The 26,897-nt window shown below is 41.0% G+C and overlaps 2 protein-coding genes and 1 long non-coding RNA gene across 4 annotated transcripts in view; 2 read left to right on the forward strand and 1 right to left on the reverse strand.

Moving 5' to 3' along the window:
• LOC147238619 (zeta-sarcoglycan-like) overlaps window positions 1-13,484 on the reverse strand; it is a 48,384-nt gene extending 34,900 nt beyond the window's left edge. The window contains exons 1-3 of one of the 2 annotated variants that reach the window (XM_086198090.1): window positions 13,130-13,484; window positions 12,503-12,641; window positions 1,095-1,286 (exon numbers count right to left, since the gene is read on the reverse strand). In XM_086198090.1, the coding sequence (XP_086054216.1) occupies window positions 1,095-1,286; window positions 12,503-12,607 (297 nt within the window). In that variant the 5' untranslated portion in view covers window positions 12,608-12,641; window positions 13,130-13,484. The remainder of the gene's footprint in view (window positions 1-1,094; window positions 1,287-12,502; window positions 12,642-13,129) is intronic. The other variant, XM_086198091.1, reaches the window with a different exon arrangement.
• Window positions 13,485-15,063: 1,579 nt separating this feature from the next.
• On the forward strand, window positions 15,064-17,468 carry LOC147238620 (dynactin subunit 6-like). The gene is made up of 7 exons (XM_086197286.1): window positions 15,064-15,179; window positions 15,394-15,458; window positions 15,535-15,640; window positions 16,546-16,634; window positions 16,718-16,765; window positions 16,863-17,005; window positions 17,105-17,468. The coding sequence occupies exons 1-7, from the start codon at window positions 15,142-15,144 to the stop codon at window positions 17,201-17,203; spliced, it is 588 nt and encodes a 195-aa protein (XP_086053412.1). The 5' UTR covers window positions 15,064-15,141; the 3' UTR covers window positions 17,204-17,468.
• Window positions 17,469-19,439: 1,971 nt separating this feature from the next.
• Window positions 19,440-22,315, forward strand: LOC147238621 (uncharacterized). Its single transcript, XR_015111894.1, has 3 exons — window positions 19,440-19,755; window positions 21,277-21,360; window positions 22,292-22,315. It is a non-coding gene; the product is annotated as an uncharacterized LOC147238621 (long non-coding RNA).
• The last annotated feature ends 4,582 nt before the right edge of the window (window positions 22,316-26,897 follow it).

Below are 26,897 nucleotides of genomic sequence, written 5' to 3' on the forward strand. Positions count from 1 at the left end.
GGTATTGCCTTCTCCCGAATGGGGGTGGACAGAAAACTTATGTTCATGATAATGTAAAATATGAGTGTGCATTGCTCAAGTTAAACCTTCTTGTCGTGGTAACTGGATGGCTTCTGGATACATAAACAACAAATTTCACAGTCCTGACAGATTACGGCATACCAGAGGGACCTAAGGGTGCTAAGGGGGTGGCCGTGCACACATACATTACATATATATATAGATATAGATATATAGATATACACACACACACTCAACATATGCTGTTGCAAAATTTAATCTGGTGCGTTATTGTGAAGGGCTAAGGGTAATCAAAAGCAAACTACAGTCTGATCACTGTCATTCAAGACAATGCTTCCATTTCCAACAGAAGCGCTGCGGTGCGTTTCAGGTAGATCCCACAAGCAGCTTGGCCCTGCAAGGACTACGCACATGTTGACGGAAGGCACGTCAAGCTCAGTAGAGCAGATTGAGCCAGACAGGAATTCCTGAATGGCACAGCGAATCTGGTAAAATGTGGATGCCTCACAGCGCCCCGCGCTCCAAGCATCTTCCTGCGTCTACTGATCATGGGCGTATGCTCGAACCGCAGATTTTATTATGATGAGTGAAAAACACATAATTAATGACTGCGCCAAATCATAGATCACATATTGAATGACACTTCACTCTGACTGAAGACAAATCCGACCACTTTGGCTATGCTGGTTTGCAATCTGACCAGTTTTACCAGCACCATGCTGGTTGCTCACCTCTCAACCATCTTGTCAAAAGAGGTCTACCAGCTGATCACCTGATTGAACGGGCTGAAGCAAGCTGGCCCACCCGATAAGGTTTTGGTAATATTAAATACTGGAGCCAAGGCTAGGCTGTGTATGCTAACGCTAACCAAAGACGCCCTCTGCTGTGTTTTCACTGGTTGTTGAGGGTCCACATTCACAGTCGTGTTTGTCAGACACTACTCTATTGCATCCACAGTCCACCTTATATCCAAATGAAGCAGCATTATGCTCAAAATATATGCTACTCAAATCCAGGCTTGTAACTTCTGCCAGCCCACCATATCATTTTCAGGGACGCTGCACTCTACTCACCACTGAGAAATTCATGACCTTCATGATCCAGACAGTGAGGGCCAGGTTAACTATCATGGTCACCAGCAGCAGCAGCAGGAAGAAGTATAGACATCTTTTCCTCCAGCCGTACAGACCCACCGGGTAGACCGCGCAGCCTGGTCGCTGGAGGTGGAGGGACTGGGACGCGAGGATAAACTGTTCCTGGGTAATCTGAAATACAAGCACACACAAAAGGCAATTAAAAGAACAAAACAGCAACACGTGAGCTGTAACATTAAGGTGAACGAGAGAGAAGAGGCCATTTCAGTCTGCCATACCCCTGAAACACAGACGTGTATTTATTTTAGCAAATTACCATTTGTTTGCAACTCTTAACAGCCTACCTGGCAACACACATACCCTTCAGACTTTTAGAAATTGAACCAGGAGCAGAGTAATCCATCAAGCTCTGTGCCTAAAAGACAAGGTCATTTTGGGTGGCTTTATCTTTATTAAGGAGATACCAATTTTCTGTGCCCGTTGTGAAAACTCAGGGGGAAAAAAAAAATTGGTGCATTTCATTCCATTGTTGGAGTGGAAGATCATCATCACTCAAAATTCATGAATTACAAATTAGCACTCACATACCGACAATGAAATCTGCACCTAAGTCTCGATATGAACTCGTTCATCCTCTGATGAATCGAACATAGGACGCCAGATAGCTAACATCTCTGTTTGCGTACTTTGGCGATGAAAACCCTGCATGCCTCGAAAAATGATCAAACTAGGCAACTGGACTCAAAAATCAAGAGGTTGAGTCCAGTTGCCTAGTTTGATCATTTTTTGAGGGTTACGATGACCTGGATAACTGAGAATATTCCCAAATAAAACCCTGTATGGATTTGTGAATTTAATGACATTCTACTTCCCAAGCTACAGTGTGTGCAGACAGACGGAACCACATCCAGCAGCACATACAGCCTGAAACTCGTGGAAACAGTTGCCATGGGTGAGCTTAAAAACCAAGGCAACCCATGATTAATTTTTTTTATGCCACTAACAGGCATCTATAATGAACAAATAAAATGAACACATGACAGGGCGCTTTCCCTCCACTCAGTATTAAGCCTTTCAGGAGGACTTTTTTTTTTTTTTTTTTTTGTCTTACAATAATTTGTTGGAGATATCATGCAAATAAATAAAACAGTCATTGATATACTGATAATATAGTGTATGTAAGTTCAGGAATTTAATGAACCTGAAACAGCGAACATCAAATTACAAGTGGCATCAACATTTTTTATCCTATTTGCAAAATAAGACAATTTTGAAGGCAGGGATTTGGGGAAAAATATATATATTTTTTTAAATTGGGGGGGAAGTTGATATGACAATTGCAACATGACACATAATATCTAAAAGGGGTAATGGTTCTTGTGCCATTCAAATTTTAATAAAAAACACATTTATCATCTTCAGCAATTTTTTTCCTTTTTTTCTCATTTACCTTTTTTAATGGTTTATTTTTTCAAATCCTATCTTTACAAAACACATTATTATATCATCAAAATCAGTCAATGCAACAACAACAACAACAACAACAAAAACAACAACAAAAAACACTGAAATGTTAATTGTAAGATCCATACAAAACAAAGGCCCGAATGCTAAAGTACCTTTTGCATGCTGGGATATCTTGGCAACACCTTAATACTTGATTTAAAATGAGATTTTGCATTTTCAGACGGCATAGCTGTCTAGCTAGCTTGTCATGTTATTAAATAAATATTAAAATTGAATACGTATTCATCGAAGCCTCAGCTTTTACCATGTAGACTGCATAACGGATTGCGAGAAGTACCCTGTCTCTAATTTACTGAAAAATTCATGAAATTATAAATTTATGGTCATATTTTTTTCATCCGTGAGTGACCATGTACTGAGCGGGATAATGCTCTTCGATAGTTGTGGCAACATCACGCATTACTTTCAAAACGCCTACACAGTTTGAAACCAAAATAATTAGGAAAAAAGTATATATATTTTTTTAATGCAGCTCATTAAATCTTGTAATTTTGCATGCAATTTTCTTCACATTACTTTGCTAAACTTTTTTTTTTTTCTCTAAAGTTTTTATGTGCTCCTAAATTTTCCAACTTAGGAGCACATATGCACCTTGGGAACAAAGTAGGCATCAAGCCCTGAAAGTGCCAATTTGGTGCTAGAGAAGTGTTCTACACTCTGGGTGAGTAACTAAGTGCCTGCCAACCACTGAGAACATGCTTCATGTGAGCTCTGATCTGAGATCAGAGAGGATGATGTCTGTCAAACGCACTCATCCAGGCAAAGGCAAGAAGTTGCTTTTCTCCAGCCGACAGTGTCCGCGGGGTGACAGTGTGAAACTCCCCATCACACGGTGCAAGCCTGGCTGAGCTCTGAACCGCTCTGCTCAGCTGTTGCTGGGATGAATTCAGACTGAGGCACCCTGCCATCCCACTCTCCTGCATAGATAATGAATGAAGCAAAGTGCCTGGCCTCACAAACCAAGATAAAACCAGCAGCAGCAGTAGAATATTTTATGGTATCCCATGATGTCAAAGACTTCTGCCTTTGTATTTGTTTCTCATACTTCCACAGCAGCAACTATCTAATTCCACATGAATATGAAAGACTTTAATTGCAACACACATACACAGTTGACACACCTGCCTACCATCTTCCCCGGAGGGAACATCATGATACACAAGATGTACTCACACTCATCACGTCATTAGCATGGACCACCGATGGCAGGTGGCAGTAGTTTATGTCCCAAAGGGCTCTCACTCACCATAGAAGTGGAAGCACAGACTGTTTAAATCATCCAGCTTTTCCAAAGTGGAAAAGAATTAAATGACCCAACTCTACATTCAGTAGAGGGGCTACAAACAGTATTTAAGCTGATCTCATCAGTTTCAAGAGAACTACACGAGCGCTCTTCCTGTTATTCCAGGGGTCATGACATGGGTCCATCCGTTGTCTTTATCGCTTATCCTGCACGAAGTCCCAGCTCTCATTAGTGTGACATCACGAAACCACCAGTCACAGGGTTCTCACTTTGATCTCAGGGTGAAAACTTTAATCTCTGACTTTGATCTTAGAGGTACTTACGTTAAACTCAGACTCTGGTCTCAGAGTTCTCACTATGATAGGACATGAATTTCTGTATGATCTCTGACACCCAGATGCTGTCACTCAGTAGATTGTGAGTCAAAGACCAGTATACCCTTCCTGTGCTGCCCGGTCAGATGCTTGATGCATCCTCCTCTATAGGTCTTCATTTAGCTTGTCCTGCCTTTTCCTTGTGCCGTTTACTCATTTCCTGCCCCTTCAATTTTTTGTCTCTTTCTCCACCTTCAGTTCCTCTGTCCTCCTCCTCAGGCTGATGGCCCTGTCCCCTGCTCACCTGCCTGACCTGCTCTCGTCTTCTTGCAATTTCCCAACCCTTCACTTTCATCCCTCTCCTGCTCCTTGCACACCTTCCTATCATCACCACTAATACTCTGAATGTCTCTACCAGCCTGAGCATCAAACTCTGAAGCTTACTTACAAGGGAGATAAAGCAGAATGACCAGTGTCCTCTCCTTTCTACTAACCCACAGGGTGCGATCAAGGCAGGTCTAGTCTGTAAGACGCCGCAGCAGGCTTTTCTCCTTTACTTCAAGGCTTTGACTGACTTCAGCACAGTAGCTCAATAGTGGTCACAATCTCTTTGGGCATGGCAGTCTTCGCTGAGTCTCTGGAACACGCCAAGTCCTGCAACTTAATAACTGATCTATATTTTGCAATGCCTTTTGACTTGGTGGGCTCACTGGGTTTCTGAGGCTTGATTTTTGTTGCAAGACACTCTTGGATCAGTGTTCAAGTCTGTGTGTTTTTCCTCGGCGTATGGAAAGACAAGTTGACGCCCTGAGGAAACCTTGGCTTTATATCCAGGTATAGGTTTTCAAATGACTAAAGGCTCCCAAACGCCTTTGTAGTTTGTTTTCAGATCTCTCACTTTTTTTTTTTTTTTGCCCAGTCACTTTAAGGGCATCATTAATTCCTTAAATGACCCCTAAATAGGTTGTCCCTGGTGATGTAGAGAGTATCAGGTTGTAAAATAACATTGAAAACATCATCGTGATGTTGTTCCCTTTTGAATCTGTCTCCCAGGGTGAAGAGTAGGAGGCAAGGAATCACGCTTCCCTCTGTAGCCATGCTCAGACACGCCCCACTGATATTCAGGCTTACGAACTTTTTCACTGGCATGGGTGTAGATGTGGCTCTTCAGCTTCCCATTCACACTAAGAGTCTGAAATGGTTCCGGGTGAATAAACTCAATGTTGTTTCCTCTCTGCTGCTCCAAAATCACCTACTCATACCTCTTCCTATTCTCAAGTTCACATAATTCTGAAGCATACTTTCAACAAATGCTAAAAAAAAAAAAAGCTTATATCTTTTGTGAGTCCATCGATTGCATTTGCTGTCATATTAATCTTTTAGCTCTTCTCCATCCTCCATGATGAAGGACAGAAACCAGTCAACTGTTGTTATTTCAATGCCCACAAATAACCTCAGCCTATCTTAAACATTCAACAACATTCAAGCTGGCTTCAACAAACCCAAAACGCCACTGATTTAGCTTCACTCAATGTCCACTAATGTGTGTCATGACTTACGCAAACTCCAATTCTTAGTGGATGTCACAGTTTCGGCAAGTGAGGCTGCATGTGTGCACTCGTGGAAGAAAGCAGCACAAACAAGTGCAAATATTTTGAAGGCCCAGTACCTGATTGGACTTGTATGGATGATAAGCGTACATTGTCTGCATTGCCATCATGGCTACATTTGGTGCAAGCTGTGCTGGTTGTGCACTAGGAAACACCCCTGATGACACGGACAAAGTGGCTGGCTGAAGGCAGTTTATTCCAAATTTCCAAACTCTACAGATCAGGAGTCTGCGGGTCTAAAGTCTGAGTTGACAGTCAGGATTCTGGATAGCTTTGATGTTGTCCGTCTGTTTCTGTACGTTTGTCGTGATCAAAGCAGTCAGAGATCAAATTCAAAGGTTTTTAGGGAGGTTTTGTGGCACACAAATCCAGCCTGTCAAACAATGGGCACTGCACTCATTCCTCAAAATGATAACTCAGACACTGCCTTAAATGAACAGTCCAGTCTTAAAACAAGAATTGCTGTGAGTCACCCCTAACAGTCAAACGAGCAATCCCATGACGCCTTCGGTCGAGTCTTTCAACCAATCAGAGCATGCGTAGGTTCTCAAATGGATTAGCGATGGAATAAATACTCATTCTCTCATTAGATAACGAAAAAAGTGGTCATTAAAGTTATGACCTCAACATGAGGAGCTCATGACTGTCATGCAAGTATTCATACCAGCTCCAGCTTTAAACATGGCATCAAATAAGAGTTTTCGCCAGCTTTCCCGCCGCCACACAGCTTCCTCCACTCTTAAACTGCTTGCTTGGATGAGCAGTGTAGGTCACATCTGCCGGCGGTGGCAGATGTCTCACAAATGGATGCTGCAACTTTGCAGCAGATATAAATGACCCATATCGCTGGCCTAAAAATGTCAGTGATTCCAATTTTTACCATCGGTACAACTGAGAGACAATATATTCTGAGAGGAGCTTACACAAAGCCTGAAAATGAATGTTCATTCCATTGGCACATATGGTACTTTCCCAACCACAACTTTCAACAAAGTTCAAATAATACACTTCATTATTACTGCGCAAGACATCTGAAACCACTGAGCTTTACTTTACTACAATCTTAGAGACACTTGAAGGTACACAGAAATTAACTTAAGAAATCAAAATAACTTTAAAGCAATCATTTAGCCAACAGCTGGTCAGATTTAGTCTATTTTCAATCCACTGTTGCTAGGGGAAACCACGGCACTTGTAATTTCTATGGCAACCTACTGTTCCCAACACAAGTGATTCTTTGATTTCTTTGCAAGGGTTTTAATGCATATATTACCTGGTCCAACCATGCATCCAAAAGGGAGGTTTCAAAGAAAATGGAGGGGTGCATAGTAGGTGGCGTTTTGTCAATGTTTCGTCTCAGCGTGCCAGTCAAAGGCTACTGGTGAGCACAGCTGGACTGATTGCTGTGTCCATTGCAGCGTGTGAGTCAAACAACTTTGGCTTATGAGAAACAAAAATATTGATTGCCAAAGAGGCCGAGCAGGCGGGTCACACGATGCTGGATACAATCTGTTCATGTGGTTCGGTTCTTCTGTTGGCTGCTGGTTGTTTCACAGTAAATTAACGTGAATCCAAATGTAATCTTGACACGTGCGTATTTACCTCTCTAAACTCACCCAAACCTTCGTGCTGAAACCAAACCTATTTTTAGTTGATTTTGGAATTTGCGGACAACTCGACAACACATGGAGCAGAGCGAGCCAGCGAGTTATGAAAGTGAGTCGATGGCTACGAAGCCCCACCCTTGACACGTTCTCACGTTCTTCAACTGCCTAGTGCCGGGAATCAATTAAATCTTTTAATCAAATTATTCACAATGAAACTCTGTAATTAATCAGAATTTATCCCAAGATTAAACGCTAGTATTTCATTGTACTTTCTGAGGGGGATAAATGTATTGTACTGAAATAAAGAAACGCGTGACAAATTCGCATGAAATTACAACTAATGTGGTCGAGTTTCCAGATTTATTGCGGCCCCCTTAACATACCGAGCACTACATCTGACATTGCAATTTGAAGCAGATTTAATTTAGGCAACAAGGAGAATAGTGATCTGCACACTGGATACAGCTACCATTATTTAATGAACTACAAGAAGATACAACATTTTAACCCAACCGGGTCTTCATCAGGCATTTGTTTGATGAAGAAATAGATTATCACGGTCAGAGTTTAAAGCATGGAATGTTTAAACAAGTGGACTTAGCTTCAAAAAGGTTTCAAAAATGCCTTCAGCCTGCACTCTTTCTTAAACCCAAGAGAGTTCAAATTGACGTCAAGGAACTACAAAGTTACGAGACTCACTGGGGTTCGGTACCACATGTTATTATGGGTGGGTGGGTGGGTCGATTCGCGCGGTAGTACTCTAAAGGGTGTTGATCATCGTGCGTAATAGGGCTCACAAACAATGGCATGATGTCACACCCCTTTTTTGATTTTTTTTCCTTTTTTTGGCCTTAGATGTTTTCGTTATTTTGAAGAAAAAAAAAAAAAAAGCTAGAGTTGTATTTAGGTCTTTAAATTCATCCTCATATTTCGTTGCTGTTATTTTATTTTCCCAAAAAATAAATGATTAGCTCTTAAAAAAAAAAAAAATCAATCTAGGTTTGTTTTTTCTCTCGAATTTCTCTCGAAATTGCTAGTTTTACTCATTTCCAGGGTTTTACGACACTCTGAAACCACTCAGTCTTAAATACAACTGACAACAAAAGAAGCCCATCAACAAAGGAACTCTTTTATTTATATGGCAAACTCTGGTAACACAAACTTCCAGACTGAAATATCTGTCAAGAGGCTTCTTGTAGACTTTTATCGCTCAAAACAACTGTTGGCCTGGACAACTTCCTCTGATCCTCATAGTTTGAGAGCTGCCAAAGAGGATCTACTCAGATGACGAAATTAGAACGTTCTTGTACACTCAAGTCAAATCTCGATTAAACAAACAATGGCGTGCAAATGGTTCTAAACTCTACTCCAAAGCTTGCAATGGTTTACCACCTACAACCCCTGTCTTGATTACATGCCACTTCTAATAACAGAGGCCAAACACCTACACAGTAACTTGTGTCTCTCCAAGGTACAAGAAGTTTAAAAATCCTCTCTGTAGATTTTGCACTGGGAAAGTCCTTGTGGATTTGTTGCATGACCATATTTAGCGTTGCATATGCTATTTCATCAAGCTCTTTAAAGTTTGTGCGGAGATCCGACGGTGTCACTGTCCTTTTTTTTTCTTGGGGGAGGGGTCCTCAGAGCTTTGACTACAGACGGTACAGCTGGATCCAGCCAAAGCCAGCAATTACCCAGCAGTCCTTTCCCACTGCCTGCATGTCTCATCTTCACCAATTAGTGTAGAGGGTGATATTCTACATGCTGTTTTGATCAAACACTGACATGATGCAGCGGCTGCAAAATGCAGCTGAGAAGCCCCTAATGAAAGAAAATGAGACGTTATTAATGTCTGATAATGTTAATCAACAAATCGGCGAGCACTCCCTCACTCAGCGGTGCGACCAGAATCCCACAAGGCTGTGTCGGCAGGAGGGAAGAAAACATCTGAGATACACTAATGACTGCGAAGCTCCTGCTCGTGCACCCAGTATACGAACGCTGCACAATCGCTGAGGCAGCAACATGGAAAATGGATGGCCGCAGTGACGGCACAAGTCTGACACATGGCATTAAATCACCTTTTTCATGGGGTTTTTAAGTTTTGACAAAGAAGCTCATCAGAGAGACGCCTGAAAAGGAAGCTACTGGGATGGCCAATTAAGCCCCAGCCATTTCTCCGATGCATTGATGTAACCATTTCACATTTTGTTGATGTGACAATCGAGCATGCAGGCGAGGCTGCAGCCGTCATTAGTCGCTCCACCTAGATGTGAAATCCAATTTTTGTGGCTCCATCATCTCCAAGGGAATTACAGTGGGCTCATGAATGTGTTCATCTTTTGCAGCAGGCTTGTCCTTTATTTTACGGATGGATGGCATCCGATAAGGTAAGCCCATTGAAAGTTAGGGAGCAGCAGGGATCAAAGATCTCCAATAACACTGTGGCGGGTTGACGCAGTTCAATCAGAGCACGCGGTCAACAAGATGCAACATCACACGCTCTTTGAAGAGGGTTGTCGGAGAGAATTCCCTTTCGCTTGAAAATACGGCTTTCGCCTTTGATGACACATTCATGAAAAAAATATTTGTACCTGCCGCGACACACCGGTCTGGCCTGTTGGCACCGCAGACTGTTTGAAAGAGTCAGTAGGTTTCCATTTACAGTTGAACCAGTTGGATAACTGCTATTGTCCCGGGAAATAGGAACACTGACGGAATCCATTTATCGACAGAAGTTTCACCTCTGGAACAGAGGGTGGCCCTGTGTTCCCTTACAGCTGCTTGGGCCAGACTACAGACCCAACTGCCATTCAGGCCTTTGACTATCAGAGCTTAAATTTACCCTTTACTTGATGTCATTTTTTCCCTGTTCCACACTTGTGTTTCGCGGTATGTTTATTCTTGCTGTTTTTGGCGTTTGCCTATTGATTAATGGATTTTGATCCATTGCAATTTGATCAACTGAGGTTGTTTAAAATGTGTTTCATGAACAGACTAAGTTAGCAAGTGCTGTCCCTGCCAGACTTCAATTCAAATACAACGAAAGAAAAACTGACACTTTCACAGCCCTGTTCCTTTATTCCTGACCATCCAGCATTTTTATTGTTGTTTGCTCTGGCACCCCAATGATGATCCCTGCTTGAATGTCTGACTTCTGGGTTAAATACTGCAGCGCAGTGACGGCCCAAGCCTTTACAGGGCCCAAAGCAGAATTCGAACCCCCCCCCCCCCCCCCCCCCCCATCACCATGCAGTTCTGGATGATTATTGACACAAATATCACAATATAATTTTACATTAAATGCAGACGGATTATGAACTATTGTCATCCGGGCCACTGATCATGAAATCAGAATTTTCTTGTATTGAATTCTCGTTCATTCGTTGATTAAATTATGTTGTCGCTTCTTTAAGTTATTCAACGTGTTTTAAAAACAACAACAACAAAATAACAACAAAAACAAACAAACAAACCCTCAACTGGCAGCCTCTTAGTTTGCTCATGCCTCAGGCCAGCCCTGCCGCAGCAGTCCCTACGGAACATGCGCAGAAATTGGAAAATTGGGACCGACTTTGGGCAAAAACATGCCCGAGGAAATAGAACTCCAGCACATTATCGAGGTATGTTAGTCCCACTTGGTAAAATAGATTTGGTACAATTTCCGTTGGACAAACCAAATAAATCGGCTTTTTCCTCGTACCGTGTGGGCTTAAACATTAAAAAAATAAAATCGTGTAGCCTGGTGCACCAATTGATGGCGACATGTCCCCTTACAGCTGCTTGCAATCGCACTTTCTTGCTGGTGACCTTTTATGTCACATACCCAGCACTGCGCCCGTCTTCTTGTCTGTCAAGAAAAGCGTTCTCTTTTTAGCCGCCCAATGATGGGACGTCCTCCAATGTTCTCATTTAAACACCGCAACAGAACCTGCGGAATGTGTGCAGAACTGGGCCGATTTGAAACCGACTTGGGGCGAATGCGCGCATGAGTAAATACCTCCCAACCACATTATCCAGGTATGTCGGTCCCACTTTGATAAGATGGACTTAAACCATTCAATGGTGAAGCCATGTTCAAAATCTTCTCTCCCGCTGTTCTTCCACTGATCACGATGAGGTGGATAAGTCGTATGCGCTAAGCCTGCAAGGAGCCACAGTGGGGGCATTTTTACGGATTTAAAAATTGCAACAGTTTGCCCTGTAAACATTACAGTGCCTGCGCAAATACGAGGCAGTGATCATAAACCAGGATACCAATATTGATCATGTACACAGGGATATCGATATTCAGGTTTCTCCGCGGACATATAAACACCACATCCTGAATATCCCTATCAAAAGCAGCATACAGCCTCCGAGCAAGATCGGGCCTCAGTAACTCACAGTTCAAAACCCCTACTGGTCTCTGCAGGACTTGGTGGACCCCTGAAGACCTCGAGTGTGACCCTTTATGGCATTAAGTGGTGAAGGCATTTCTGAGACCCTGCAGCTATCTCCATTTATTTATATAGTCCATGGTTGAAACTCTGACCTTGACATCATTTATTAATCCAGAGAGCTGCCCCCCCCCCCCCCAACTCCCGAGTGTTTGCAGCTCTGTCAGTTCCTGACTGTGTGCTGAAGACGATTCTGGCAGGATGGTGGTGGGGGGGGGGGGGGGACAAACTGCTGATGTAAACAGACAGACACTTCTCCACAGTACACTAGCTTTTCCTTGCTAATCCCTCGCAAATCCTCAGAGAGCCAATGGGGCCATTTTGGACAGCACTCCATAGACATCATTTGCATTCATAAGTGAAGAGCACAGAGGAAGTGGCTGGAGTGAACGCGGCAACAACGTCACAGAGACTTTCAACTTTAAATTCAGCTCCAAATTAGACACACACTCCCCCACCCCCCCCCCACCCCCCAAAAAAAAATGAATCAATAAATAAAAAGGAACTGAAACTTGCAGTGTTGGATCACCCCAAAAGCCAATGAGAACAGGAGGGATTTCTACCCAGATAAGACTTACACAACTACTAAACCCAGCGCTGCATGCAGTGTGTGTGTGTGTGTGTGTGTGTGTGTGTGTGTGACCTACCCAACAGTAGCTCCACTGTGTGGGTTTCTGACACCGAGCTGCTTTTTTTTTTCTTTTCTTTCTTTTTTTTTTTTGGTACCGCAGCGGCGATGGGAAGATGCACATACTGTACCCAGAGGTTACTGCCTCCTCTGCTAGACTGGAATGATAATGAGAAGCCATGCAGGTGGAATATTCATAAGCTGTCACATTAATGTGGTTCTTGAGGAAGAGAATGCATAGGATATGAGATATACTGCAAGAGGGAGATATATTCCAAAAAAAAAGAAAAAGAAAAAAAAAGAGGTCCTGATGTGGTCACTGGCCATTAATCATGAGTCCTGCCAGGAAAGAGATGCATAGAGAGGTTGTGATTTATGTAGAACAAGCTGGAAATTCCTATTTTAAAGTGTTTTATTGCCTCTGAAGCCAAGGTGGCACACTTAAGGGCGCGTGTCTAATGGTCCCTGTAGCTTAAAGTATATAAAATTGAACACCTGTTGCAGAAAACTGGGGAGGGAGCTAAGTTTTGATTGCTAAATAACACAAAAAACTGCATATATGCCAATAATTCTCATTAAAACTTTTATTTGTAGATTTTATGTGATAAACTACTAGTTTTCGTTGAATTATTATTATTATTTTTACCTTCAACGTCTCTATGTCGAGAGTAGCCGACTGCTCCATGTTAGCTAATGTTGAGTTACATATTTCCACGAAGTTGACAGGCGGTAATTCCTCGTTTCCATTCGGAAAATACGTCCGATTACTTCCGTTAAGTTTAATTTCTTCGCTGAATTATACGTAAACTATCGGTTTACGATACGTTAAGACGGGATGCGGACGGCGAGTAGTTCCAGTTCAAACGGGCGGACGTGTTATCGAGACACGCCGGCTCAGGTGCGCACATCCGCGGCTTACTTTACGATTCGAGGCGCTGAAATGATTCCGCTCCCTCAAAAAGTAGGGGGAGAAAAAAAAAAACAACCCCACATTAAGTCAGCGTTAGGGAACTGTTACACTTCCGGTAGTCAACTTCAAAATAAAATAAACAAAGCGCCGTGGAAAAATAAACAATAAAACAAGCATATTTTCATAAATTGTAGTGTGTTGAGATCTCAGGGCCGATTTTAAACGATGGAGGCTATTAATTAAGGTTGGGAACCCTAACATATTTCAATTGATCAATAATAATAAAAAAATGCGGAAAAAATAATGATGCAGTTTAATGATGCTATTAATCAAAATTTGTCTTTTTTTTTTTAAAAAGACACAAAATATCAGGTAAATGACATCATACCCTCGGTAGACGTTCATTATATAAACATTATCGTTCAGTCAGATTGTGAGATTTTTTTACCACCTGTGAAAAAGTGCTCCGGATGTTTGGAAAATAAAGATTTCAGTTGCCAAAGTTCTATGTATTCACATATTTACCAAAATCGATTTGATATGAAATATTTTTTAAAATTCTTGTAACAGCTAAACCTGATAGATGTGATGGTTTTGGATAAAGTCATTATCAAAAATGTTATTAATTCGTTTTTTTTTTTAATCTCTTGATCTCCTGAATAACAAATGTATTGAAGCAATTTATTTAATAGCTTTATACAGGTTACACACATGGTTAAACTCAAGATTTCCAGGGACACTTTGTGGAAACAACATTAGGGCAATATTTATGGACAGAGACTTAAAACTAATGATTTACGTTGGAAAAGGTAAGCTTTGTTCTGAAAACTGATAAAAAAAATCAATTTCCGGTTTTGTCACACTAAAATATAAATGACCTGACAGACTCCAAACCTCAGCCAGTTCATTGGTCATAGAATTATCGGCCATTGACAATAATTTAGCGTCACCTTAGAACCAGCAATACATTTTTGTTCGAACGACACGAAACCAACAAAAAATATTTCGAAATTGGTGTCATGTGACACAACTAGATTATTCTTACACAAGTATTTGTTTAGAAAGTAGTTGTTGGATTGTTCTTTTCTTTTTTTTTAATAGCTTCTATTTCTTGTGGCCTAGTGATTTCAGATCAGGAGCAGATGTTATTAGCAGACTTGGCCAAACAAGACACAATTTAATTCTTTGCAATTTACTTTGTAGATCCGCTGGATCTTTAGTGGGTGTCAAATATCCAACAAACAGCGCACTCCACCTCCCGGGTTATAGGTATTTGTCGCACCCTGCAGGACACAATATATTACTGCAACTAAATCAGTTCAAACGAGATCGATCAGTTCATGAGTTTTCTTTCTTTCACAATTGGGGGCTTTTTTTAAATTCAGCATTAGCCTTTTAAACAATATTTCGAATTATAGAATATGAATGAAATCACAAACAAGGAGATATTTATGGAAGTTTTTTGTTGTTGGTACTTGTGAATCATAGTATTATACAGTAAAACAAAGTTTATCCTCATTTAGCTTAATTTCAGTAACAGGTAAAGAGATTACTGAAAACATTCATATTTTTTACACTCGTATTTTAAAGATTAAAATTAAGTGCAGTAAAAGTCCTTAAAATTACACTAGAGGGCAGAAACGTTTCAGCTGGAGGATTTCAGACAGAAATAATCGATCCCGAGCTCCAACTCTGTAGAATCTAGGATTCGTAATCGATTGTGAAGAGATTCGTGTACCGCTGCAAGGATGTCGGACGCAAATAAGCAAATCATGGCACAGAAGAGGTAAGTTACTACACGTAAATGCGAATTCATAAAACATTAATATTATAAAATGCGCTTTTGTGTTGTGATGACGTCGAGAAATCACTGACGGCGACACCCATGATGACTGTGTGAAAGTCAGCTGATGGACAAGATGCCTGATTGTTTTGCATATGTGTAGATGTTTGAATTTATTTATATTTATATTTTTTTTTTAAACTTTTAATTCCCGCAGTGCTAAAATATCTGCTGGGGCTGCTGTGTGCGTTGAGAGTGAAATAAGAGGAGATGTGACCATTGGTAAGAATTTTTGTGTTTGTAGATGCTGCCAATAAGACAAGCCTCTGTCTGAAACTGTTGCCGTCTTTTATGATAGGTGCTAGAACGGTTGTCCACCCGAAAGCACGGATCATAGCAGAGGCGGGACCTATAGTCATCGGAGAGGGCAATCTGATCGAGGAGCAGGCTCTAATCATTAACAGGTAGTAGGGAGAGTGTCTGCCTACGGGGGCCTGGAGTGGCCAGAGAAAGAAATCAAAGTCATCAGGTTATAACTTGATCCCTCAGTTAAAAAAATTATAACGTATTCCCTCAATTTATGTAAGTCAGGCCCATGTGTGACATATGCATTCCCTCAATGTTATGAACTTGTGGCCATGAGATAACGCATTTCTTTTGGCCTCAGTATGACCAAATTAAAGGGAACGAGTGTGTGTGTTTTGTTACCTGGAAATAACTCATTTGAGGGAACAGGTTTTTCTCCTGTGGCCTCAAAATAACTGAACTGAGAAAAAAGAGTTATGTCTTGTGGCCATGAATTAAATTGAACAAACACGTGACAGCTTGTCAGTTATACTTTGTGGCCTGAAAATAACAAAATTTAGGGAACAACTTGTATCTCATGGCGATGGATTAAATTGAGGGAACAAGTTATAGTTTGTGACCTCAAAATAGCTAAGTTCAAGAAACAAGTTATAGTTTGTGACCTCAAAATACCGGAACTACATTTAGGGAACAAGTTAAATCTTGAAGCGTGAAAAAATATAATTGAAGAAACAAATTGTGGCCTCAAAATATGAAGATTGACAGAACAAATTTGAATTCTTGGCAATGGATTAATTTGAGGGAACAAATTAGATCTCATGTGCATTACTTAATCAAACTGAGGGAACAAGTTATATCTCGCAGCATCAAAATATCGAGCTGGAACACATGTTGTAGCTCGTGACCTCACAATAACTAAACTGAGGGAAGTAGTAAAACCTTGTGGCCACAAATTAAATCTATGTTTCTCTCTCTGGCCTCTCCGGGGTTCCGTACATCACGATATAATTTCCCAACTCGCTCATCACATTTTCTCATCTTATATTATTGTGCGTTTTTCTAGCTACCCAGAGAACATCATGCCAGACACGGAGGGAGTGGAGCCAAAGACGATGACTATTGGCGCCAACAATGTGTTTGAAGTTGGTAGTGGTATCCTTTATAAACACATGGAGGTCTGCAGCTGCTACTAAACGCTAGTCAGCTTGTTGAACTCCTTAATAGTTCTGCTACAGTCTCCCAGGCTTTGAAAATCGGAGACAACAACGTGATTGAGTCAAAGGGTAAGTGTCGTATGAATACGTAAGAGTTGTCTTTTTTTTTTTTTTTTGTCTTTGTTCTGTTGATTTTGGATAAAAATCTCCTTGTTATGCTCTCCAGCTGATCTCGGGAGAAACGTGATCCTGACCAGCGGCTGCATCATCGGAGCAGGCTGCCAGGTCAACACGTGTGAGGTCGTGCCAGAGAACACAGTTGTGTACGGGTCGAACTGTATCAGACGAGTGCAGAGTGAAAAGCCTCAGGTCAGTCTCCACCCTTTCCTGTGAGTCACATGAATGTTTTTTTTTTTTTTTTTTTTTTGGAGTCTACGGTTGTGTGTATTGATGGATGCGAACTTGCAGTCTCAGACTCTGCAGCTGGACTTCCTCATGAAGATTCTGCCCAACTATCACCACCTGAAGAAGACAGGGAAGGGGAGCGGTACCCCTGTGAGGAACTAGATTTGGATCCAACCATTTGCACAGACATGAGAAGCCATCTTTCTTGTAGTTCTCTGTTAAATTGCTTCTACGAATGACCTGAAAAATGACCTGCAGAAACACAACATGTGACCAAACCTGATATTGCACTTTTGCTTGATTTCAATACTTTTACTATTTATATTTCTCTCCTGATGCCATTTTATTTCCATCACTTCTATCTTTGTGTATTTATTACTGATATATGGAGACAGAAGATAAAGACTGCAATAAAATGCTTTTAAGCTTTGTTTGCATGGTTATTTTACACTTTCCATATTTAACCACAAGGGGGAACTAAAGAGCAACTCTTTATACAGCCTTCCAAGGCTCAGGTGACAATAAAACATCCAATTAGAGGAGTATTTATTAATAATACAGCTAAAAATATCTGTGTTATCATGTTTTTTGTGATAAAAGTATGCAGATATTCTAGCTTTGGGGGCTTAAAATAAATTCACTACAGCACTTTTTTTTTTTTAAATCCTCAGTGATAATTACGGAGCGAAAGTGGTAGATAAAGAATAGATGTCACCATGATTGATATGATGGGTTACCAATCCTGCACCCTCCCGCCAGGAATTGCCAAATTGGTGCCAAGGTTTCAGTGGGAATTCCACACACACAAGGTCTTCCTGGAATTGACATGGGTGTGGTTACAACTTGTATTTAATGCAAGATGGCCCTGAATAATGCCTCATGCTCACACACACACACACACACACACACCCCCCATTGTCTGTTCCACTGATTCCCTTGGGTGGCGCTCCCATCTGTGCCTTACAAATTTGGGTGTGGATGAAAAGATCAATACCGTTGTCACTGTCTGGAACTGACATCAGAAGTTCAGATGTCACATTTTGCCATCGTCTCCTCTAAACACGGCCAAACAGGCTCCTGATCGTCCAGGCCCTGTGTTGTGCTTGGCAGCTCCCTGTCGGAGGCCCACAGCTGGTGTCAGACACTGCCAATACTCATTTGAACATGTCACGGTGGAGTCCCATGAGGAGTCCACATCAACCAGGGGCTAATTACCTCAGTGGTGGGGTGCAGCAGGGGCCACGTCTAGGTTCTTTTCTGTTCTCACTTGTCCCCCCCCCCCCACCAACATCGCTTTATTTTAGGGTGTTGCCAAAGTGTCAGTTTACTTTAATATGACAAGGAAGACAGATGCTGGGCCCAGTTGCACGGAAGCGCAGAGTGACAAAGACCTCATGGGGGTGGGCAAGTGTGGCCTTTTAATCTGTGGAGGGTTTCTACAGAAGCAAAATGACTGTGGTGATAGCAACGAGAAAGTTCAAATGGTCTATATTTGGAATAAGTTATTTATACCTCTCCCCCTTTCTTTGTGAAATGGAATTATCCGCTCAGCTTGTTTGTTGAAGCAGACTTTTGTACATCACAGTGGTATTTGCTTTTCTTTTCATATGATTATCTCCAGTCAATATTTGGCCTTGACTACAATATGCAACATTCTCAGTCGTGTCAATATTATCTTTGAGAGAAAAGGAGGAGATTTGAGTTTGTAAGGCTACTGTTCTCAAACGTGCCTCACATTTCTCTCAAAGTTTCACTGTAAATAGATATCACAGCGGAGCACCTGCACTTCAAGTCTCGGTAGTTCTTGTCCAGAGAGGCCACCAGTTGTTTTGGGAGGATAAAGGCTTTCTGACAGCTGACCTTTGCATCCAGGTCACCTTCATCTTTGCAAAGTGAAATGTGACCTATAGGCCACAGTTGCATTCCTACAGAAATAATTAAATTAATCGCAACAGGGACTCACAACCCAGTAGATGTCATGCCTGTTTAGTTGTGCTTGTGGAGTGGCTCTATGGATTACAAAGGTGATCAGTTAGACCGTCCACCGCTCCGGTCAGAAATGTCTCTGCAGCTCCTGGAGCGAGTGTCAGTTTTGTTCAAACACGTACGCTCTTTTGACTTTTCATGTGGTTGACATTTTTTGAGTAAAATATCTATAAACAAAAAAGTATTACAAGACCCCTCTATTCGCGAAGAACTGTTTGGTTAAAAACATCATCGGGTCAAATTGTGAACTTTTCCAATACCTTCTTGTACTTTGTTGTTCATAGATTAGTTGGAGGAGCTAATAATAATAATAGTTATAATACATTTTTGTCTATATTGCGCTTTTCTTTCATGTCGACTGTTTGTGAAGCCCTCTGGTGGTCAGGGAGAGAACTCCACAGACGAGGGGAAGCTTGGCAAAAACCTGATCTCCAGTGGTCCAGAGCTAAATTGGGAGGGGGGGGGGGGGTGATAAACTATACCATTTATTTTTATTTTTTTTTTGGTAAGGAACAATGAAAACTTGTAGTTTTAAGGGGTTTTAAGGAACCTTTTTGCTACTACCTTGATACTAAATCTGGAACCTTAACTGGTGATGAACACCAACAGACACTTTTGGACCAAGAAATTGTAGCATCGAGTTCACTCGAGAACTAGTTCCCATCTCGGGCCTTTACTTCACTTTAAACCACGAGTAGGGACTGATTTGTGACATTCGCCAACTGATGGTAAGTAGAGCCCCTGTTCCTCCCAGTAAGTTATGTGCATGACACAAAATCTCTGAGCAAACAGCACATTTCCATCACGAAACTGTGAATCCTACAAGAGGGGGCAGTTCATCGACTCTGCTCATATGGTAAACAGCCCATCGATATACATGTCATTTGTGGTTCCTCTGTGCCAAAAACCCTAAGTTATAACCTGAAAAGGTTCTTCGAACTGGGTGTCTTGAAGTAAAATGGTTCCAACAGTCCAGACATGCAACAAAAAGGGGTACTTTTGACTTTAAAAGAAGTACGAAAAGGTCTTTCTGCACGAACATGAGCCACTATAGTCGAAGCAACGGTTAAGTTCAAAACTGCCTCTGTTGTCACTTCTCCTTCTCTATTCTCTTTCTGCTTCTTCCACAATCTAAATTCACACATTGCATTTCTATCATATAACCCAGAAAACACAATGGACACAAAGCTCTGATCTGTCTTGCAAATACGCAGAAATGAATCCGGTAAAAGTAGCAATCCCGGCAGTGCTAATGCTAACAGAAAAAAAACAACAAACCCTTGAAGGTCCACTTTGGAGAGTTCCTCTCAAAAATGCTTCATTAATCTTTGAATCACATTTTAGCCCCAGTCATAATTAGTTTCGTGTCAATTGTGTAATATGTTGAACATGAAAAAAGTCTTTGAAGCTACTTGCTAAACCTTAGCATGAGAGCAATATTAGCTGTGCAGATGTTAGCATCTGATGCTAGCAGCAGCATTTAAAAGCTTGTACTTTTTCTTTTAGCATCATAGCAGATCATTTCACGGGTTTTTTTTAATATGATAGATGAAAAATATCTGCCTTCATTCTGCCATCAAATTATATGAGCATAAAAAGCATCTTGACAGGCTGAAGAAGAGAGTTCAAGAGTGTCCGTGTTGTATTCATACACACGGGAGAATAACAAGACAATTTGGAAATCAGCAATAGTTTTGCAGTCTTTAATTGCACCGAGACGCCGATACAAAGACTGCAAGGAACATATAAATAGTTTTTACAGACACAAATTGCTAAGATTAAAGGTGGTGGGAAAGATGAAGACCTCAGGGAGCTCATTTTAGTTTCACCTTTTACTGGTTCCTTTTCAGAACAAAAGGAAATATATAACTTCCCTTTCACCTATTTTAAGATATTTTAGGGCCACTTAAGAGCAACCACAGAGGACATTATTGTCCATTATGTGGACTTGTGTCAACAAGTGGGAATTCAAGCCTAGGAGACATACTTAAATTTGCTCTCGTCTCAGACCCTTCTTTTGCCGCCTGAGCCATAAAAGCTTAAAGTCTATTGACTTGCGTCTCTTTCTTGCATTTCATATTTTTCCATAAACATAAAAAAAATAATAATCAAGGGAAGTTTCCCTTTAATGGTTTTACAGGTTTAACGCACCAAAGCACTTGATGACACAGAGGATAAACGCACGTTCTGCCTCACTACTCAGTAATGCAACCGACTTAATCACAGCAGCTCTCTCTTTCTCTATCTAGGAGCCGGTCCGACGCAGGAAATGCGATGATGAACTGCAACCACTCCTGATAATGCATGTTCTACCCACATTTTTCTGCCGACAGGTATATGTCATTAAAACAAGTTGTCTGGGTTTTAGTTGACATTCTTTTGGGTTTTTTTTGTTTTGTTTTGCATCCCAAAAAAAAAAGACTGATTAATTGCTTGACAAATTTATACACAAACAAAGCAGTTATTTTTGTTTTGTTTGACACATAAAGTTCAGTACATTCCTTGTGAGGAGAAGTGCACAGCTGGTATAAAGACAGTTGTCGGGAGAGAGTCAGAAATTTGAAAGAAGTGGATACTGTTTGGTATTTGCCAATTTAATGAAAACACATTGCGTCATTGCTTGGAAATGGATGTTCTCTGAGTTCATTTATGAATTAATTCATTAGTTTATTCATCAAGTTACTCAGGAGCTTGGGAGCATGGACGTACACAAATAAAACAATGTTGCAGTTGGTTGTTTTTTTTGGACCACAGGTATAACTTGTTCCCTCAAATTAGGTAGTTTGAGGCTATGAGATATAACTTGTTCCCTAATGTTAGAAATTGCAAGACCATAACTCACTCTGATAATAATGTTATTTTTGAGACCATGAGATATAACTCATTCCCCAAACAGTATTTTCAGGCCATGAGTTAAAACTTGTTCCCTCAGTTCAGTTATTTGAGGCAATGAGATATAACTTGTTCCCTCAGTTTAGTCATCTTAAAGTTATCCCAAAAAATAATTATTTTCAGGTCAGTTTGTCGACAGAGTTATTTTGAGACCACTTGATATAACATTCCCTCAATTAAGTTATTTTGAGGACACAAGGTATAGCTCACCCCAACAATTTAGTTACTTTGCAAGCTGTAAATTGTTCCCTTGATATATTTATCATGAGGCTGATTTGTTAGTTGAATTCCTCTGAAGCCTGGAGATATAAAACTTGTCCTCAACTGAGCTATTTTTAGAAAATGAGCTCCAACGTTTTTCCTTAAATTTAGTTATTTTGAGGCCGCTACATCCACTTCTGCACCCTGGTGGATGGATGTGCTCCCTGTATGCTGTCTCGATTATGGAAAAAGGACATGAGGTCAGGTCTTCAGTGGCCCCTGGACCCATGGCAGGATCGGTTCTAATACAAGGTGTGCATTCACGCATTCCAGACTGTCCACTTGTGATGGCTTCACGACACGACACACGTTAATGTCATGTACGACGGGGCCTGCAAAGGAGACGTCGAAATATACTAAACTAAACAAGGCACAGAGCCTCTCATGGCCAATTAAAACGGGTCAATCTGACCACAAATTGCTCATTAGTGATCTTAGAGGAGGATCAAAGGGCGCGGAACATACTGGAGGAACACTGTGTATCAGTAAGTCAGAGGAATGGAATGGCCTGGCTCTCAGCCCAAACGCAAGCCACTTACCCCGCATCATTCAGAGGGGTGAAGTGTGTTGCTCTGCCAAATCCAGAGCGACTGTCAGGTTGTACAGATGACCCCTGAGCAAGGTTGCACTATCGTTCCTGCTGTCTTTTTGTGTTGTTTTAAAGGAAGTTGGTGGCCACGGAGAGATGAAGCCAGACATCTTTGAGTCGCCTGACTGCTGAGCGAGGGGAGTGCAAAAGTACAGCAGGGGTCCTCCCTCGGGGATCCAACCTTGATCGATACATCGGTATTATGTCACGGCGGATTTGGTTTTTGGTGCTCATATCAAGCTGCCCTTTTAGCCATGAGTCAGTGATCCAGAAGACCATATCGGAAAATCTGATTTATGTCTCAATCTTTAGTGCTGCTTCTGTTCCCGCAGAGCTTCTTGAGAGAGCAGATCTCTTGCTCTTAGAAGCAATCCTTTGCCATTTTGTTGAAAAAAGGCTTCAATGCTTGCTTGCCAAGACATAATAAAAAAAACCACAACAATTATCTATATGTACCACAGCAAACATTAAAAAGAAGCATATGAGCATGATTCATGAAAACATCCGAAATATAACGTATGAACATAAGAATATCAACAAATGTATGAAAAAGTATCAGCAAATATATACATTTTCCAGATATGAAAAACAAAAACATATAAACATACTTGTTGTGTGCCTACAAAAGTATACACAAATATGTAAAAATATATACAAATTGACACAGGCACATGAACATAGCAGCGCCAGTACATCCAGTTTCCTGTAAATTTTGTCGGTCTCTTGAGCTTTCCAGATGGCGCACTGGCGTGTTCAATTGTGTAACAGTGATGCATTATGTTCAAATCTCTAAAAACAGAACTGACTCTGCTGCCATTTTTTTTTCTTGGTATTCTGAAATTGAAAAAAACAAAAAACAACAAAAAAAACAAGCCCTAAAGCCCTGAAAATGTTAATCTATTGCTTTAAATTATGCGAGATTAATATAAACACTGCCTCCCTTCACCCCCCCCCCCCCCCCCCCACCAAATGATAAGACTTCCTCAACCGGCTGACATTGTTTCATTTCCTTTGATAAATATCTTCATGTAAAGCTGAACCATGTCAAAGCTTGCTGACATGTTACCCAGGACTCTGTGACCAGTCTGTCTTAGCTACTCCCCCACCTCCACTCCACCACCACCACCACCACCACCCTCTCTCAGTGTGTGTGTGTGTGTGTGTGTACGTGTGTGTGTTCAGTGTCGAGCCACCCTCCCCTCTCTGAGCATTGGACCACACAGCTCAGCCCTGAGACCTGTCAAACACAGCTGGGACATCTCCCCCCCCCTCTCCCCTCCCCTCCTATCCACTCCTCCTCCTTCCTACCTCTCCTCCCCCTCCACGCTCCCCAGACTCCAGCAGGAAGCTTTGATACAGGGGTGTTGAGCAGCGAGGGGAACATTTCCATTTTTATCTGCTTCGAAGATTCCAAGACCCTCCTCCCTCTCTCCTCATCCTGAACTGCTTCTCATCAGCATAAAAGAATCTGCCATGTCCCCTTCTTCTCCTTGTGTATGCCTCAGATGCAGTGTAATTGATATAGACATGTTCAGGGAGGGGAACGAGCAGAAATCTCCAAGACCCATCCACGACAACTGTTCTCCCTTCTTTTGTTGCTTTTGAGGTGCAAGTTCAGCAAAAAAAAAAAAAAAGACCCTCGCTTTTGTCTCCACCGACTGTCACCAAATTCGAGTTTCTGTCCTGCGCAATAAACGTCACACAACATATAGTCAAAGTCTCCACTACCGAAGCTACTGTCAGCTCTTGAACTTTTCATTGTGAAATACAAAGTCAGGCAGTTGCTCAAAATAAATGTTTTGAAACGGGGGAGCGTTCAAGGCTGCCTTGTCACCTGATCGCTGCTTTTAGAGCTGTTTTTCAGCAGACGCCGCAGACAATAATAGGTGTGCCAGTAAACTTCTTAGTGTTTGCACATGAGACATCACTTCCATCGCTCCAGGGTCTGACTGTTTACCCACCCAAAGGTCATAAATCAAATGTCTGAGCTCAAAGTGGATTTGTACACCATGTTTTCATATTCCAATCTTGAGCAATTTACAGGTGTTGTCTCTGCTGCGACTTCTTTACATGCACAACCTGCCCTGCTTGATATAAATCTGGAGACACACTGACTATAATGTCTGAGGAGAAGCTCCTCAAGGCTGTTGAAGCGATAAACTATGAGACACATTAAGTGTATGAATTGTCTACCGCTGCTGCTGATTATGCTAAGTGCATTTCAATGTGTTAAGACAGTAAAGCGTGTGCATAATAGCATCTAATGCAACATATCTACAGGTTAACTTAATACAATACAGAAAAATTAGCCTCTTCAAAAACATGTTTGGATTAACGCCATGAAAGCAGTTATCATGAAGGCAATATTTTTAATAATTGTAATCTAAAGTAAGAATTAAATTCAGAACTTGCTCTGGTGTATAGTTTTTCCATTACATGGACAGGCCATGAATACAACTTTCTGTCAGACTTTTGACAAAGAAACCTTACTCGGCTAAGGCACATGCTCTTTAAATGGAATTTACATTGAAACACAAGTGAAAAAAGATGTCAAGGAGGGATGATATGGTGCTAGAAATCACTGAGGGCATTATAATGACCTTCATATTAATAACAGAGGTCACAATCTTCACTTTACAACTCAAAATCTATGCTAATATCACTCTATAGCTAGCTGTGCTAACTTGCTAGCCAATGTTAGAATAAATGCTAAACTCTTTTAAACAAACTTAAAGCTGTTACATACTTAACAATTTTTGATACTTTTTTTTAAAAAATAGGAGAAATGTCCAAAGGAAGGCCTATAAATACTCTTGACGCTGTGTAAAAATAGCTAGATAAGTGAAGCATCTGATGCTAGCTTGTATGCAAACAAGCTCGCCCCCGTTTGTCTTGTTTTGTAATCCCACTTTTAATCTCAAGAGGTAATTATGAGTTACTGTAGCCTTGTGTCGGTTCTTAAATCAGTGTAAAGGCCGATATGAAGGCCCTTTGCTGGTGTGAGCGTTTATAATTGCGCGCTTTGTGGCCGTTCCAGACATATACGCCACCAGAACGCTAGTTGGCAGCCTGGCTTCTATATCACTTGGTTAAGTTTCTTTGTGTAGCCGACTTCAAACAACGGCGCCCGGAAGCACACATTTTGCTGAATTTGTAACAATGCTGTAATTTGATGATTTCAGTTTGCCAGAGGCCTTTTCATCATGTAGCATTCAGTGTTTGAGCCCTGGGTTGCTCACGTCAGCACGACTATGAAGCATGGCGCTCTCTCACTAAAACTGTACACTGTAAGAGAATTATTATTATTATTTTCAGCGAACAAGTTATTGTGCTATCTTTTGGCCATAAATCAGTATAATCAACATAGTTGTAGGAACATCTCAAATTGATCGAAGAATGACGACAACATATTATCTTGCTGCTACTACCTAATCAAAGGGTTGGAACATGTGACCTTGTGGCTTTAATTAAATTAGGTTAGAACAAATCATCTAGTAGCCAGAAATAAGTCAAAATATGGGAACACATGATCTTATTTCGTAGCCTCAAATTGAATAAAATGGGCAACAACCATACCTCACGACCTCAAAATAGTGTGACGATAACTCAAATGTTCAAATGACCACTAATTAACCAAAGGATGGGAACAAGTTATCTTGTGGCCACAAATTAATCATATTAAGGGAAGATGTCATATCTTGTGGCCACAATTTAAAAAAAAATTGAGGGAACCCCTTGATTTATTAATGTATTATTATTATTGTCTTATAGCCACACAAAAAAATCACATTGTGGGAACAAATTACATCTCATGACCTAAAGCTAATACGAGTGGGAAAAAGTTATATCTTGTGGTCACAAACTAATCTCTGAGTGGGAACAAGTTATACCTTAAGCCCAAAAAATGTGGGAACAGGATTTAATATTTTATGTGGCCACAAATAAATCATATTTTGGGAACAAATTACATCTCATGACCTCAAATTAATCAGAGTTGTTCAACTTTTATCTTCTGATCACTAATTAATCCCAGAGTGGGAACAAGTTACATCCTGTGGTCACTAACTAATCCCAGGGTGGGAACAGGTTATACCTTGAGCCCAAAAATGTGGGAACAGGATATAATAT

This window comes from Aulostomus chinensis, chromosome 24 (assembly GCF_037954235.1).
Source record: "Aulostomus chinensis isolate RoL2024-O1b breed Wild chromosome 24, RoL_Achi_v1.0, whole genome shotgun sequence".
NCBI classification, from domain to species: domain Eukaryota; kingdom Metazoa; phylum Chordata; class Actinopteri; order Syngnathiformes; family Aulostomidae; genus Aulostomus; species Aulostomus chinensis.